The sequence below is a fragment of the Thermobia domestica genome, chromosome 10, assembly GCF_964235325.1.
Source record: "Thermobia domestica chromosome 10, izTheDome1.hap1.1, whole genome shotgun sequence".
Lineage (NCBI taxonomy): Eukaryota > Metazoa > Arthropoda > Insecta > Zygentoma > Lepismatidae > Thermobia > Thermobia domestica.
The window spans coordinates 180,983,610-180,997,264 of record NC_137463.1 but is presented as its reverse complement, the minus strand read 5'-3'; the positions used below and the strand labels follow the sequence as shown (position 1 = coordinate 180,997,264).

Below are 13,655 nucleotides of genomic sequence, written 5' to 3'. Positions count from 1 at the left end.
TAGTGTAATTTTAAAGGTGATTTTACATATTCGAATATAATTTAAGATCATATTCAATTTAGTGGCCGCGGTGGCTCAGTGGCAGAACGTTCACCTGTAGTGCGTGGGCCCCTGGTTCGATCTCAGTTCGTGCCAAGTGAACTTTGTGGTGAACAAACACTTTGTTGTGGGTTTTCTCGGGGTTCTCCCGTTTCCTCTTACTTTTTTCATTCCACTATTCCAATCACTTCTCATAAGTACCATCTTCTTCAGGCTAGCCGAGCATGTAAAACTGAAAATACGTGGGACGTAAAAGTGGAAGCTTTCATTTCATTTTTGAATTTAGACTCCCTCAAGAGCTCTGGATCTCTCCTGAAATAAATTTCTATGTACACGCCTGCACGGCGTAGTTTTTTTTTCTAACTGCTATATTGTTCAAAGTAACACATAAAAATCAATGGATATATCATATCCTGTTGAACAAAATTACGTGTTTAAAAGGAAATTCTTATGCGCAGTTTTCGATGACTTTACATAGTTCTGAAAACTAGGTCATTCAATCAATATTAACAATAATTGGCAGATTTGTTATTTATTTATGTACTATATATAAAAAAACACTGTTCACTAGCAGATAGAGTGTACCTGCTTTCTCCTAACACTAATGCAGATACTACTTGTAAAGATAATCGGAACTTTGAAACCCAAAATTAATATTTCATACAGACCTAATTTTCCCACCCCTTCCGAAATTTCAGAGATGAAAAAGAAAAGAAATCATGAACTATCAACAGATTGACATATAACAATTTGATTCAAAACGGTTCCAATTAGATCTCTCTCTGAAGCATTGCTGCTCATTGCAGGCAGTTAAAAAAGAAAATTACTTATGCAACATGGACAAAGCATCCACTCAACGTGGTAATTATCAGTGTTTTCAGTGCGAGATAAAAAAATAAAATAAAAAACATCATCATCATCCCTTGTTGTGTTCATTTCATACGACACATTTGTCACAGTTGACTCACACTAATTAGTCGTCTTCCGGTTTTAGGTTACTCACCAATTCCAGGCAATATGATGATGCAGACAAATGAAGTGCAACAGAACAGTGAACATTAAACACCACACACACACACACAGGGAAAATAGCTAGTTCGTTAGGTCGGATTGGTTTCAAAAAATTGGACGAGTGTGAAAGTATCAGTACTGATATCCAAAGAGATAGAGTTTCAGATGTTGATTATCCACTCCACCTTTGCTTTTAAGCCATTGATTTATACGGAGAATTGCGATTATAATTTACATAATTTTGCTGATTTATTCTTCAAATCTTGCTGAATGTTTCGTGCCTTTTCAAAATGAGTTTGTATTACATATGAATGTATTATTACTTATATTGAAATTGATTATAAAAGTAAGGGATATTTAAATATATTTGAAGAAGATATGAGTAAAATAAGACCATTGAAATTCCAATTTATTCGAAAGAAAACATAAAAATTGTTCCTCATATACAAGCGTTGGTCAAAATGTTCCTGGAATTTCGTTGTAACTATTTATTACCACAATATAGGTATACATTCACTTAATTGCCTTCAAAATAGGCTCCTTGAGAACGCACACACAATTGTTCCACCGCTACTGCCATTGCTGGAAACAACGCTGAAAGTCGTGTTTTGGTGTGTCCCGAACTTCAGCTGTCGTGTTGGTTTAGATGTCTTCTACGGTGACTAAAACGGTTACCTTTGAGGTCCTTTTTCATCTTGGGGAAGAGCCAGAAATCCTCCTCTATCAGCCTCCTTACTCACCGGATTTAGCACCAGCGGATCTCTGGCTCTTACTCAAGATTAAAAAAAAGGCCTCAAAGGTAATTGTTTTGCCACCGTAGAAGCCATTCAAACCAACGCGACGGCTAAACTTCCGATCATATCAAAACAGGACTTTTTACGTTGTTTCTAGCAATGGCAGGAGCGATGCAACAATGTGTGTTCTCAAGGAGTCTATTTTGAAGGTGATTAATTGAATGAGTACCTATATTGTGGTAATAAATAGTTACAAAGAAATTCAAGGAACTTTTGGAGTACCCCTCGTAAATCAATGAGCTAAAAAAAAAAAAAACGAAGATTAAGTAGAAGTATTCAAGACACTTAACTTATTATCTTTAGCAGTTAAAAATAAATCAATAAGTCTATAAGATTGACGTAGTAACTTCAAATAGTAACAGGGTTAAAACTATTTAAAACTATTCGTTCCATTTTTCATAACTTTTCTGAAAACGTAATAAAAATGAACAATATGACAACTTAGAAAGTAGGCCACTTAAAAATAAACTAAGTCTGTAAATAACGCTAACGAATGATCTCACAGTTGTTTTCAATTTTGGAATGAAAATGTTGAAGCTAAACAATTTTTAGATTATAAAAACCACGCCCATACCTTTTTATGCTTAAGAATAGTTCTTTCATAATGGGTAGCTTAAACGCACGTTCTTGTTCCAGTTTCCTCCGGGCAAAGTCATTTAATGAATTACTTTTGGTTTTGGCCTTTGATCTTGCCCAAATTTGCCTTTAGCTTCGACCGATCTCAACCAAATTTCCAGTAGATTCTTAATAACCTTCATCCCAATATTGCTCCGATTTGCCTTGAAAAGTTGAACATGTGGAATACAATCTCTGCTTAAAATTTGAAATTTTACCTTTCAGTGAAAATGCAATTCATGAGAAATAACGTTTCATATTGGTTTCTGCTTTCATTTTGGCTAGATTTGGCAACTGACCTTGACCGGTCTCAGCAAAGTTTGCCAGGCCACCTATCAAAGAATTTGTGCTTATTTTGTGTCAAACGTACCAGACTATGTATATCAGCTTATATTCTTGTTATCCTGGTTAAAATTTAAAGCATTGTTTTTGGACCCCTTCCCCCAAATCTTATACTGCTGCCCTCATTAGTGCATCTCTATCAAATATTACAACAACTAATCTGATGTTCTTATGTCGAATATGAATTAAGTCTTGAATACTACATTAAAAAAACTACTTGAACTACATAGTTTGTTATACATAGTGTATTATTACAGTAACAATTTCATAATGTTCATTAGGTCTCCACAAAACTTAATTTGGGCTTTATTTATTTCTCATTTCAGATTCCAACCAGGGTCTGGGTTTAGGAAGCACCGACCCTCCTTGGGGTAGTTATAATCCGAATCCCTATCCATCGTACCTGTCAGGAGGTTTAGGATCTACAAACTCGCCGTCCACTCTCCAATCCTCCAATTTCAGCGGATATTCTGATCTCACAGGCCAAGTCACGCCTTCTGACGGAACCATCAGTCATTTACCAGCAGGTAAGAAAAAAACTTCCTTAATTATAGTACTGTAATACTAGCAAAAGTAGGAAATCCAGTGGAAGTACTTTAACTATATAAGTTGGTTAAGAGCAGGATTTCTCAACCTATTTCATATCATGACACCCCTTTTATCACGTGCTTTTTGCTAGCGACCCTCATAAGTAATTTCCGGTTCGTATTATTGTTGCTTTCTTTATTTTGTATATGGAGAAGCTAAAATAATGTAATTGTTTAGGGGATAATTCGTTTAGGCCTACACAAAGAACATTGTATGTAAGAAAGAAAAAAAAAGTAAATACTTTTGAGTACCGGTATCCTAGGTTAATGTTTTAGTTACATGTATGATAGAGTTCCTCTTTTGTGAAGAAATCAAAAGAAAACAAAAGGTAAAACATATTTGAGTTGTACAACTCTGTCTAGGCCTATTCTTTGTTGTATTTCATAAGTATGGAAATAAAAATATGTCTATCAAAATAAAAGTGTCCCTTTCAGCAGCGAGGTTATATGAGACGTAGATCTACAGCTTAAAGTGGAATCCGAACCACATTAGCTCCGCCGGGAATCGAATGCGGGTTTCCCACGCCAAAGGCACGTACGCTAACCGCTTGCCACGAGGGAGCTCCGAGGGAGCTCCGTCAAAATAAGAAATTCAAAATAGTCTTTGAAAATTTTTTTCTTCCGCTACTAGATCCTAATTACATTAATCTTTTTACCTCCTTCACGACTCCTATGTATTCCTGTCACAACCTCCCTAGGGATTCCGATCCCCAGGTTGAGATATCCCTGTTCAATGTATTGTGAGCAAAGTTAAGAAAGGTAGATTACATAAGATAAAATAAACTATTAGGTAATAACAATATTTCTTTGAGCAATTATTTCTATTTTATCTAACACTCAGTGTGGACCAACTATTTTATAGCTATGGACCAGCAGCACTTTCCAAAAGCATATCACGTGATCCCTGGTTCAAAATCCTGATTGGAGAACATTCAAGGAATTATAGTGGTTTGGATTTCACTTTAAACTGTAGATCAACGCCCTATATAGCCTCGGTGCTGCAAAGGGACGCTAAACTTCAACAGATAGACAGAAATTATATCAAGGGAAAGTGTATTTTAAAGCTTCTTCTTCTTTTATTATTATTATTATTATTATTATTATTATTATTATTATTATTATTATTATTATTATTATTATTATTATTATTATTATTATTATTATTATTAAGCTCAAATTTAAAAATAAAGTAACTTTGCCTTTACATTAGCAACAATAAAAACTGTCAAACGAACTATGTAAAACATGAAATTATTTTTTTCAAAGTAAGTAAGAATTTAAGTGCAAACGAGAGCCAAATGCATGAAAGTGAGAAGTGCTAGCTCAACCAGATTGACTACCGTAACTAATAAATACTCGTACATACTTTTCTTATTTACTTGATAGTTTTAGTTGACTTCGGTAATCAAATTTGTGGCACAAATTTATAGTACAAGCAAAAGATATCCCAAAGAAAGTGACCGTTTTTAATTGATTGGTTTACATTACCAAGTGACGTTAGCCTATTCTTTTACTTACTTACATCACTATTTATAAATGAAGAGAGTAGAATAAGTAATGTACTGCATTTCTGGATCCCTCTTCATTTCTTTACCCTAGTAAACCGATATAGCTTGAAAACTTTGATGCAGTTTTATTTTAAATAGGAAAAAGCGGATCCATTGAGACCCCCGTTCAACAGATGATTTAACTTATTTCGTCATTTTACAAAACAAATGAAATCTTTGAGTTAACGTCTCATGGTTATGTCCGTTAGGCTAAGGGAGATTATGAAAGCAAGTGAATGATTATGGAAGAATTTCTGGAATGAAAATTGGGAGGAAACGGGAGTACCCTGAGAAAACCCACGGACACGATGTTGTCCACCAGAAGCATACTTGACTGGAAATAGAACCAAGGACCCCACGCACCAGAGGTAAGCATTTTACCATTGAGCCATCGTTCCTCCCCCATCACTTTACCACGTTGTCTATAGGAAAATCAAGAAGGGATCGACGAAACAATAAGTAGATAATTTATAAAAAAACTAACAGTAGCTATGTATTTGGAGACAAATATGGAAGATGCCTGAAATAACATTATTTCTCAAATACTTTAATTTAAAAGCTGAAAAGACAATAAGAAACTTATTAAAAATTAATTTTAAAAAATGTTTTGCAAGTTTGTTGAAAAAATATGGTAAAAGGTAAAAGAGGGAGGTTAAGAAGAATACCGTAGTTGATGGACAATGTTAAAGAGAGTAATTAAAACAATAACAGTTTAGCTTAGAATAATAACACATAGAAACTTCTAAATATGCAACAAATCACCTTGCTAATGATGGTAGAATATGATGATGATGAAGTTGAATTTTTAATAAATTAAGAAATCTTACATGAAATCTGAGCCTCTTTGGAACATAAAAATTTATACTAATTTATTTGTCTAACATTTCTTGTATTTCAGTTTTGCCAGACCCTGGAAACAGCATCACGAACAACGCTGGCGACTACGCTTACCCCAGTGACACTCGAATGAAGACAGAGGTGGACAGTTTAGGACTCAGTGGACCAAATTCTCAGAGGTCATCCTCCGACCCTTTCTCTTTAGTATCAACGAGGTACACAGACCCGTCCGTTCCAGCATCAGCAACGAATCCAGTAGCCACCAATCCCTATCACCATCATACTGGTTCACCAACGACAACAGCCATGTCCTTTGGTTCTGCATCGTACATGAGTGGTTTACACAGCTATCCAAGCACTCACGGTTACTACAATAGTGGTGGAAGTTCAAATAGTGGAATGTACCTAAGCCCTCCCATGATTCAACCCACTTTACTCTACCCTCATGTTTACTCGAGTGTTAATCAGAGTCAAATCCATCTACATTTGCACGGGAGTGGCGGGGGAACAGGTATGAATGATATCAAGCCTATGGACCAGCAATATCGAGACCATCAACAGGAAGAAGTTGCAATTGTTACTAGTTCCAGCAACATTACTATTTCTGGTTCGCGAGCGATCGAAGCTTCGCAGCCTTTATTGTTACAAGGGCAAATGAACGCAGAACAAAGTGCAGATAGATACTCCACAGATCGCGTAGTAAGTCAATCAGATCCGTCCGTTTGGCGGCCATATTGACATACAATGTACTAAAAAAAAAAAGTTATCTGTCTTTCAAAATGTGGCAAGCAATAAGTACAAACATGTAACTAATAATTTTATTGTTGTTCTAAACTATAATAGTTTTAAACATAAGATTATGCAATTATTTATTTTTGGCGTTGTAATTAAAATACTACTTTTAGTGCCGCAATGATTACTGGTAAAAGGCTCACCTCTGGTTCATGAAGCCCCTGGTTCGATCCCAGCTCGCACCAATGGTGAACACTGTACGCGCGAGTTTTGTCGGTTTTTATTTTCTTGTTCCCTCCTACTTTCTTTATTTATTTTATTCGTTATCATTATCAGCATCCAGTGGCTTACGCAAGGGAGGGTTCGGGGTTTAATCCCCCTCTAAAGCAATATATAATGTAAAAGTAAACATTTACCATATAAGGATATGTAAACAAACACCTGAAAATATATTAACTTGGAGTATGAATCCCTCCCCTCCTTGACAAACTTTTGCGTACGCTAGTGTCACCATCACCGTTTGTCTCGATGCATAGTCGCGATGTGCACGAATCGCGCACATACCTTACGTTTGTCGTTTTCTGTTAAAATGAGATGGACAGCGAGGTCCTTGATGAGCCTTGAAGATGCACAACGATCTTTGCGCACAATCTCCGCCACTGTTAGGACGTTTTAGTAAGTTCGCACAATCACTGCTGGTTCTGGTCATGGGCGGTCTTCAATGCTTCCCCTACATCACGAAATCTTGCATACCACTTTAACACGTTCTTACGGCTCAATGCCTCACTACCATAAACCGTTTAAATCTTTTGAAGTTGCATATTTAATCCAATTTGATTTTTGAAACAGAATTTAATGTTGGCACGTTGCTCCCTTTGCGACTGATGTTAAGCAGGTACTGTTAGTCAAACGATACGTAACTTATACATCGTCCGTCGCTGTTAGCGCTTTGCAACTTTCACGGAAGATAGAAATATGTCACTACATACTACATAGATGGTGTTAGTAGTTCCATAGCAAAAAAAATCGTCACCTTTCCCATTGGACAGACTGTATAATATATTTTTTTAAAACTCTGTCTTTACCTTTCCTCTAATTGATATAATTAATTTTACGAAAACTAAATAACTTGTCTTATATCAAATAAGTTGGGGTGAATTTTCTATTAAATTATCTCTTAAATCTTTGATATCACAATCTGGCTAGGAGGCAAATTGTCTTATGTAGGAAAATATAGTCAATTTTCTTAATATTGTTTTGTTAACACCAAGAAAACTACATAATTAAATTCTTCTTTGAATTAGTAGTATTATGCAATGTAAAAAAATTATTACATATATTCCTACAAGAATTCTGGCAAAAACCAAGTCATAGGAATGAGTCATTATCTATTTCAACATAATTTCAGTGCTAAGTAACTTACACTTTTCCTTGTTACAGATTTTACTTCTGTATTAACGAAATAGTATATTTCTTAAACGATCTCTTGCGAGCAATTTATTAATTTTCTGCCACTATATTGTGTGGAACGTACTAAAATAGGATTTTGAAGAAAAAGGAAAAAATAAGGCGACACTATACAGTGAACATTACCTTTAGTATCTTTTCCATTAGTTCTTAAACACATGGATTTCCGTCACGATTCACCCATAGCTTCGCAAAATGGAGTTTATGGACCGTAATTTACTCTCCTGATAACGCTTGTAGATTTCTGATCTACTGAAGATATAGTCTGTGACTATATAAATTTATTTCATACCATTTTCTAAGTACGAAGGCTGAATGAAATAAAGTAATGACCACATTGTTATAATTCGTACCTGGCTTTATCCACAGAAGAACACCTGTTAAAATTCATTCAATGTAGTTGCCTCTCATCTCTATCACCTTCTGCCACAAGCATGGAAGGCGTCATACACCGTCAGCCTATCAATCTTTGCCGATCTCCCGTAAGGAAAGCCATATGACACGGATAATGGCTATTCTTATGTTGTAGTGCTTCGCGCGAAGTGGTTTCCTTCATTTTGGCGAAAAGATCATCACAAAGTTCCTTAAAACATTGTTGTGCACTACTCCCACGTGCCATTTCAATCTGATCCAATTGTGCGTCTTTCTAAACACACTGTTATGGCGTTTCCTCTCTACTTTACGACACTGTTGGTTTTGACTAAATACCACACAGTCGTTACCACTCACCTCACTTCATTGCCTCATATCAACCTTATCAGCTACGGAAATCTTATAATGCTGAGGCACTCTGACGTGAGAACGGTGTTGCCATTAGTTTTTGTCCAACCTATGTATGAAATGATTCAAGCTATTATTCTGTTACAATATATTATAACAACCATTGATGATATTGTGCTAATGAAAGGAAAGTGGGAACTTATATTTAATGGTCACTTGTTTTTGTTTTTAATACTTGTGAGAGAAACTCCGTATTAATACAAAATAATAAAATATAATAAAAGTAAGCACAAATATATTTTCGTTTTAGAAAGTTAACAACTTATTGCTTGCTACTTTTGAAATTTACATTGTCTACACAAATTCGTGTGTATGCGATAGATTACTATTAAATTTATAAACCATTATTGTTGGTGAATTTTCAAAATAAACTATACAAAGCAAAGCATATAGCAGCAAGGTTAATCAAATCGGATAAACGTATTACAACGATAACGTTGCTTATTATGCATATGGATGGGTGAAACTTAAAGTGATGTAAATCTGCCAAAAAAAGTAAACATAAAAACTAGAACTAGATAAGTCAACTTGTCAACAGAAAATGTGAAGTAAGTCAGAGATTCATCTTGAAAGATAGCAAATTTCAACAGATGACTGTGAAAGTTATAGCGGCTTTTTTTTTTTTTAAAAAAAAAAAAGCTGTTTTGTTTATCAGAAAAGCGGTGTTAGACAAGAAAATATAATGCATACCACTTTAAATTTCACTCGTCCATATTCAAACGAGATCTCAGGTTCGATTCCCAGTAGAAGAGCATGGAATCGGCACTGCACTGCATTTGGCACGGCAGTGGTTCAGATCTCATTTTAAATTGTAGGTCTCCTTCTATATTAGCCTCGCTTCTGAAAAAGTCATAAATATAAATCAATCAGTCAATCAACATTTATTCAAGTTTCTTTTTTCATATACCGGTACTTCTCTAACTTCCTAAAGTTCTAGACTAATTTGCTGAATTCAGTCGTAATTTTATGGTTGTAAAAAGTATGATTTTTATCAGCTCTATAATAGTATTACAAGACCAGTAGTACCTGTTAATATACATTAGTCACGGTTACTTCTGTTTTCGTCATGTTGTAATGATGTTTGTTTTCCCACGTGATCTTCATTTAAGTGCAATCACAATACTATTTTTGCAAGTAGTTTTTTTTATTTTTATTTCACTGTTTGTTAACTTCTTACAAACAGTACAGATTTAACTGTTGTACCTCGAGAAAGTAAATTTTATTACAAACATGCATCAATTTAATGCACTTTTATGTTAATGAATTTGTGTGTTTCAACGAATTGTACAGATTATATACCTTGTGTTGTATATACACTATATAATACAATAAGATGAATGCATTAAAAGAAAGATTTTTATACTTAGTTCAAACATTTTAAACATTAATTTTTCACAACTATACTCTAAATAAGATGTAGCCTACATACTGTATAAATATGACGCTACGGACTTCCATGGTATTCTTCCACATCATATTATCCAGTTCAGAATATGTCACCGTATAGTAGTTTGCAATATTTTACTGTCATTTGGGAAAACTAATCATTGACTGATTCCGAAATAGTCAAGTTCGATTAAGTTAACGAAACATTTTCCAAATGTTAAAAATGGCTACATGGCAATGTTTCCCAAACTGAGTATAACACAATATTATCTGTACGATTTTCTAGAACCTTGCTGCTAACGTAACACTACTTTTTAAGGAAAATAAAGAAATAAGACAAGAGCCTAAATATACCTGTGACAACAAACTGATCTCGAAATTAAGTGCAAAGAAAATTATTCCTAATACGGTACTTCAATAATAAAATTAAATTAAAACAAGGACTTATTTTTAAGTTTATGCGAAAATGTAACTAATTTACAAATAGTTTACTTGAAGTGTAAGTAATACAAATAGTTGTGTTAGAAATAAACATATAAACTGTAATTGTTTTAGTATATGTACTATTTTTGTATAAATACTCTCACGTGTTTTAGAAAAGAAAATGAAAACAGACCTTAAAAAATAAACAAAGTAAAAAATAATTGTAATCTTTAAAAGTTGACAGAAACTAAACTGACAGAAACATAAATAAGACTTCTGACTTGCTGGAGAAGTGGACCAAACATAAAATAAAGTTACAAAAGATCAAGTGAAATAAATCGTGATATACTTATGAAAGGCAAAAATTATTTACCAGTGAAAATCATGTGTGTGTGTATATATATATAAAGTAGGACTAAATGAGTGGTGTGCGTGAGTGAGTGTATATGTGTTATATTCAATGTTTAATCATACCTTAACATACTTCAGTGCAGAAGAAAATGATAGATGCCAAGCATCTTCATCGTCCAAATGTATAGAAAAGACATCAAATTTGTTAGTGAATTGAAATTTAAAATAAAGACAGTCGAAGAAACTTAAATAATAAAAACCATGACAAAGTTTTTAAGAAAACGAATTAGTTTATTTTGTTGTTGAAAAAAATATATTTGTTTTTACCCTGTATTTATATTGATATACTACTGTGATAGTGTTTTGTTTTTCATTTCATAGAAGAAAAAATAGAACATACAAACAAAAAAAGCAATGTTAATTTTGCTATAAATTTCCGAAGCAAATAAAAGACCCAGTATTACAAATATTATGTATATAAATATATATAGTATTTACGTTATCTATTCCTTTTATTTTCTGAGAAACGTATGCATACCCTACAATGTTTAAGTGCTTCTGCCAGTGGGAGAAATAAGCCAATTTTGTTTATTCTGTGACTAGGTTTCAAGCACCCTTTAGCGTGTGTACTGTAGAATCACGTAAGATTTCACCATTAGTAATTTGCTATAGTTTCGACAACATATCGTTGCCTTCATCAGACACATTATTATTTATTATCAGATATTATTGCCTTCATCAAACATATTATTATCTATTATAAGATATCGTTGCCTTCATCACACACATTATTATCTCTTATCAGATATCATTGCCTTCATCAAAAACATTATTATCTATTATAAGACATCACTGACTTCATCAGACACATTATTATCTCTTATCAGATATCATTGCCTTCATCAAACACATTATTATCTCTTATCAGATACCGTTGCCTTCATCAAAACATTACTATCTCTTATCAGATATCATTGCCTTCATCAGACACATTATAATCTCTTATCAGATATCATTGCCTTCCTCAGACACATTATTATCTCTTATCAGATATCATTACCTTCATCAGACACATTAACTTATTCATTTTATTCTGTGAAGCCAATAATATATTGCCAAAAATATATTAAGAGTCAGCACTTATAAGAGGACGCTTTGGTCAGATTTTATTTTTATTTTAGTTGAACGTACGAGGAGTTATCAAAAAGTAAGGTTACAAAGCATGCAGAGAAACGTGTATATTTATTTCATATAACCAATACAGCCAACAGAGTACATACATTAGATTATTTTCGACACAGTCCCCATATCGGCTGAGGCACTTGTAGCATCGTGGTATGAGTTTGAAGATTCATTCCTTGTAATGCGTGTTCAGCCACGTTGTCACGTAGTATTTCACGTGGAAGCCATCGGAAACAAACTTCTCAGTACTGTAGAATATCGTGCACAATGTATACACGACTCCAAAAGTGCATTACCACCTGCAATTCTCCCTTTCCTGCAATAGCAGGCAACCCAAAAAGCTCAGCGCTTGAGTTGGTTGCACATTCGAAAGGCGTTGGACCAAACCTCAATTTTGTTACAAATATATCAGTGTGGCAAACTGCAAATAAGAGAATAAAATAAATTGTTAAGACTTACCATTTTATTATCGTGATGGCAATGGATGACATAAAAGTTACAAAATCATCTTACCTAAGCAGTTCAAACAAGGTGAATGGTAAGAAACACACATAAGAGGAAAGCAGTTTCTTTCCTTTTCCAAAAGAAAATCTCGTAAAAAAGAAAAAAGATTATATAATGTAAAGGTTTAATATAAAAGCCTAATACCCCAAAACAAACATCCACACGACACAGAAAGAGAGAGAAACACAGAATAAGGAACACCAATGGCTTAGCTGACTAGCGGGCCTCTCATACAAGATAAAGAGATGGGACCCTAGTTGTAAACCTAATTGTTATAATAATAATAATAATAATAATAATAATAATAATAATTATTATTATTATTATTATTATTATTATTATTAAAAATCGTCTACTTTCCCAATCTCTGGCCTACCTAAGAGCATGTCTGTATATAGCGGTCATGTGAGTACCTTTTGTCAATGAGTGGCCCTAAAGGTAAAAGGGATGCAAATCTCTGAGAGAGAGGAACAAAAAACTTTCTTATGATAAATTCTAGGGGAAAGTTCGAGGAATTGCTTTTGACGGGTGCTTTCTTGTTTTTCGGGGACAGAAAATTGTATCGGCTAAGAAATTACAGTATATAATATTGCAAATTTGCAAGTGCATTTATTTACAATGCAATTTGAGGTAATAAAGAAATTGAGGACTTCGGGACAAACGACTTGTCAAGTCCAAAAAGTGAAACTATAAAGGAGATAGCTTCACAAGGATTTCTATTCATCTCATTTTCTTCAAACTTGGCACATATATACTAGACCGAAAATAAATGCACACATGATTTTTTGTTTCTTTCGGAGAACAGGTTAAAGGAGGCAAAGAGTCCCTTTTAAAAAAGGGTACCTTTGATTTAAAAGGACCAAATCAAAGGAACGATACTCTGCCGATGCAAAGATGACTTCAAAGTACAAAATACGGATTTTGAAGTTTTTCACAGAGAAGTTTTGCAGAGGCAATGCTCCTTCGAAATGAGAAAGGACCCCGAACAATCTTTATGGAAATTGGATTTCGGTGGAATTGCTTGGAACCGTGTTATGTTGTAGATATTATGTCCCTGA

General features: G+C 34.0%; 1 protein-coding gene across 1 annotated transcript in view; it reads left to right on the top strand.

The window, feature by feature from the left end:
• The window catches only part of LOC145662863 (runt-related transcription factor 2-like), a 260,111-nt gene extending 248,747 nt beyond the window's left edge, over positions 1 to 11,364 (top strand). Inside the window, exons 4-5 of the mRNA XM_081728804.1 lie at positions 3,128 to 3,328; positions 5,834 to 11,364. Coding sequence (XP_081584930.1) covers positions 3,128 to 3,328; positions 5,834 to 6,510 — 878 coding nt within the window. The 3' untranslated portion in view covers positions 6,511 to 11,364. The remainder of the gene's footprint in view (positions 1 to 3,127; positions 3,329 to 5,833) is intronic.
• Positions 11,365 to 13,655: the final 2,291 nt, after the last annotated feature.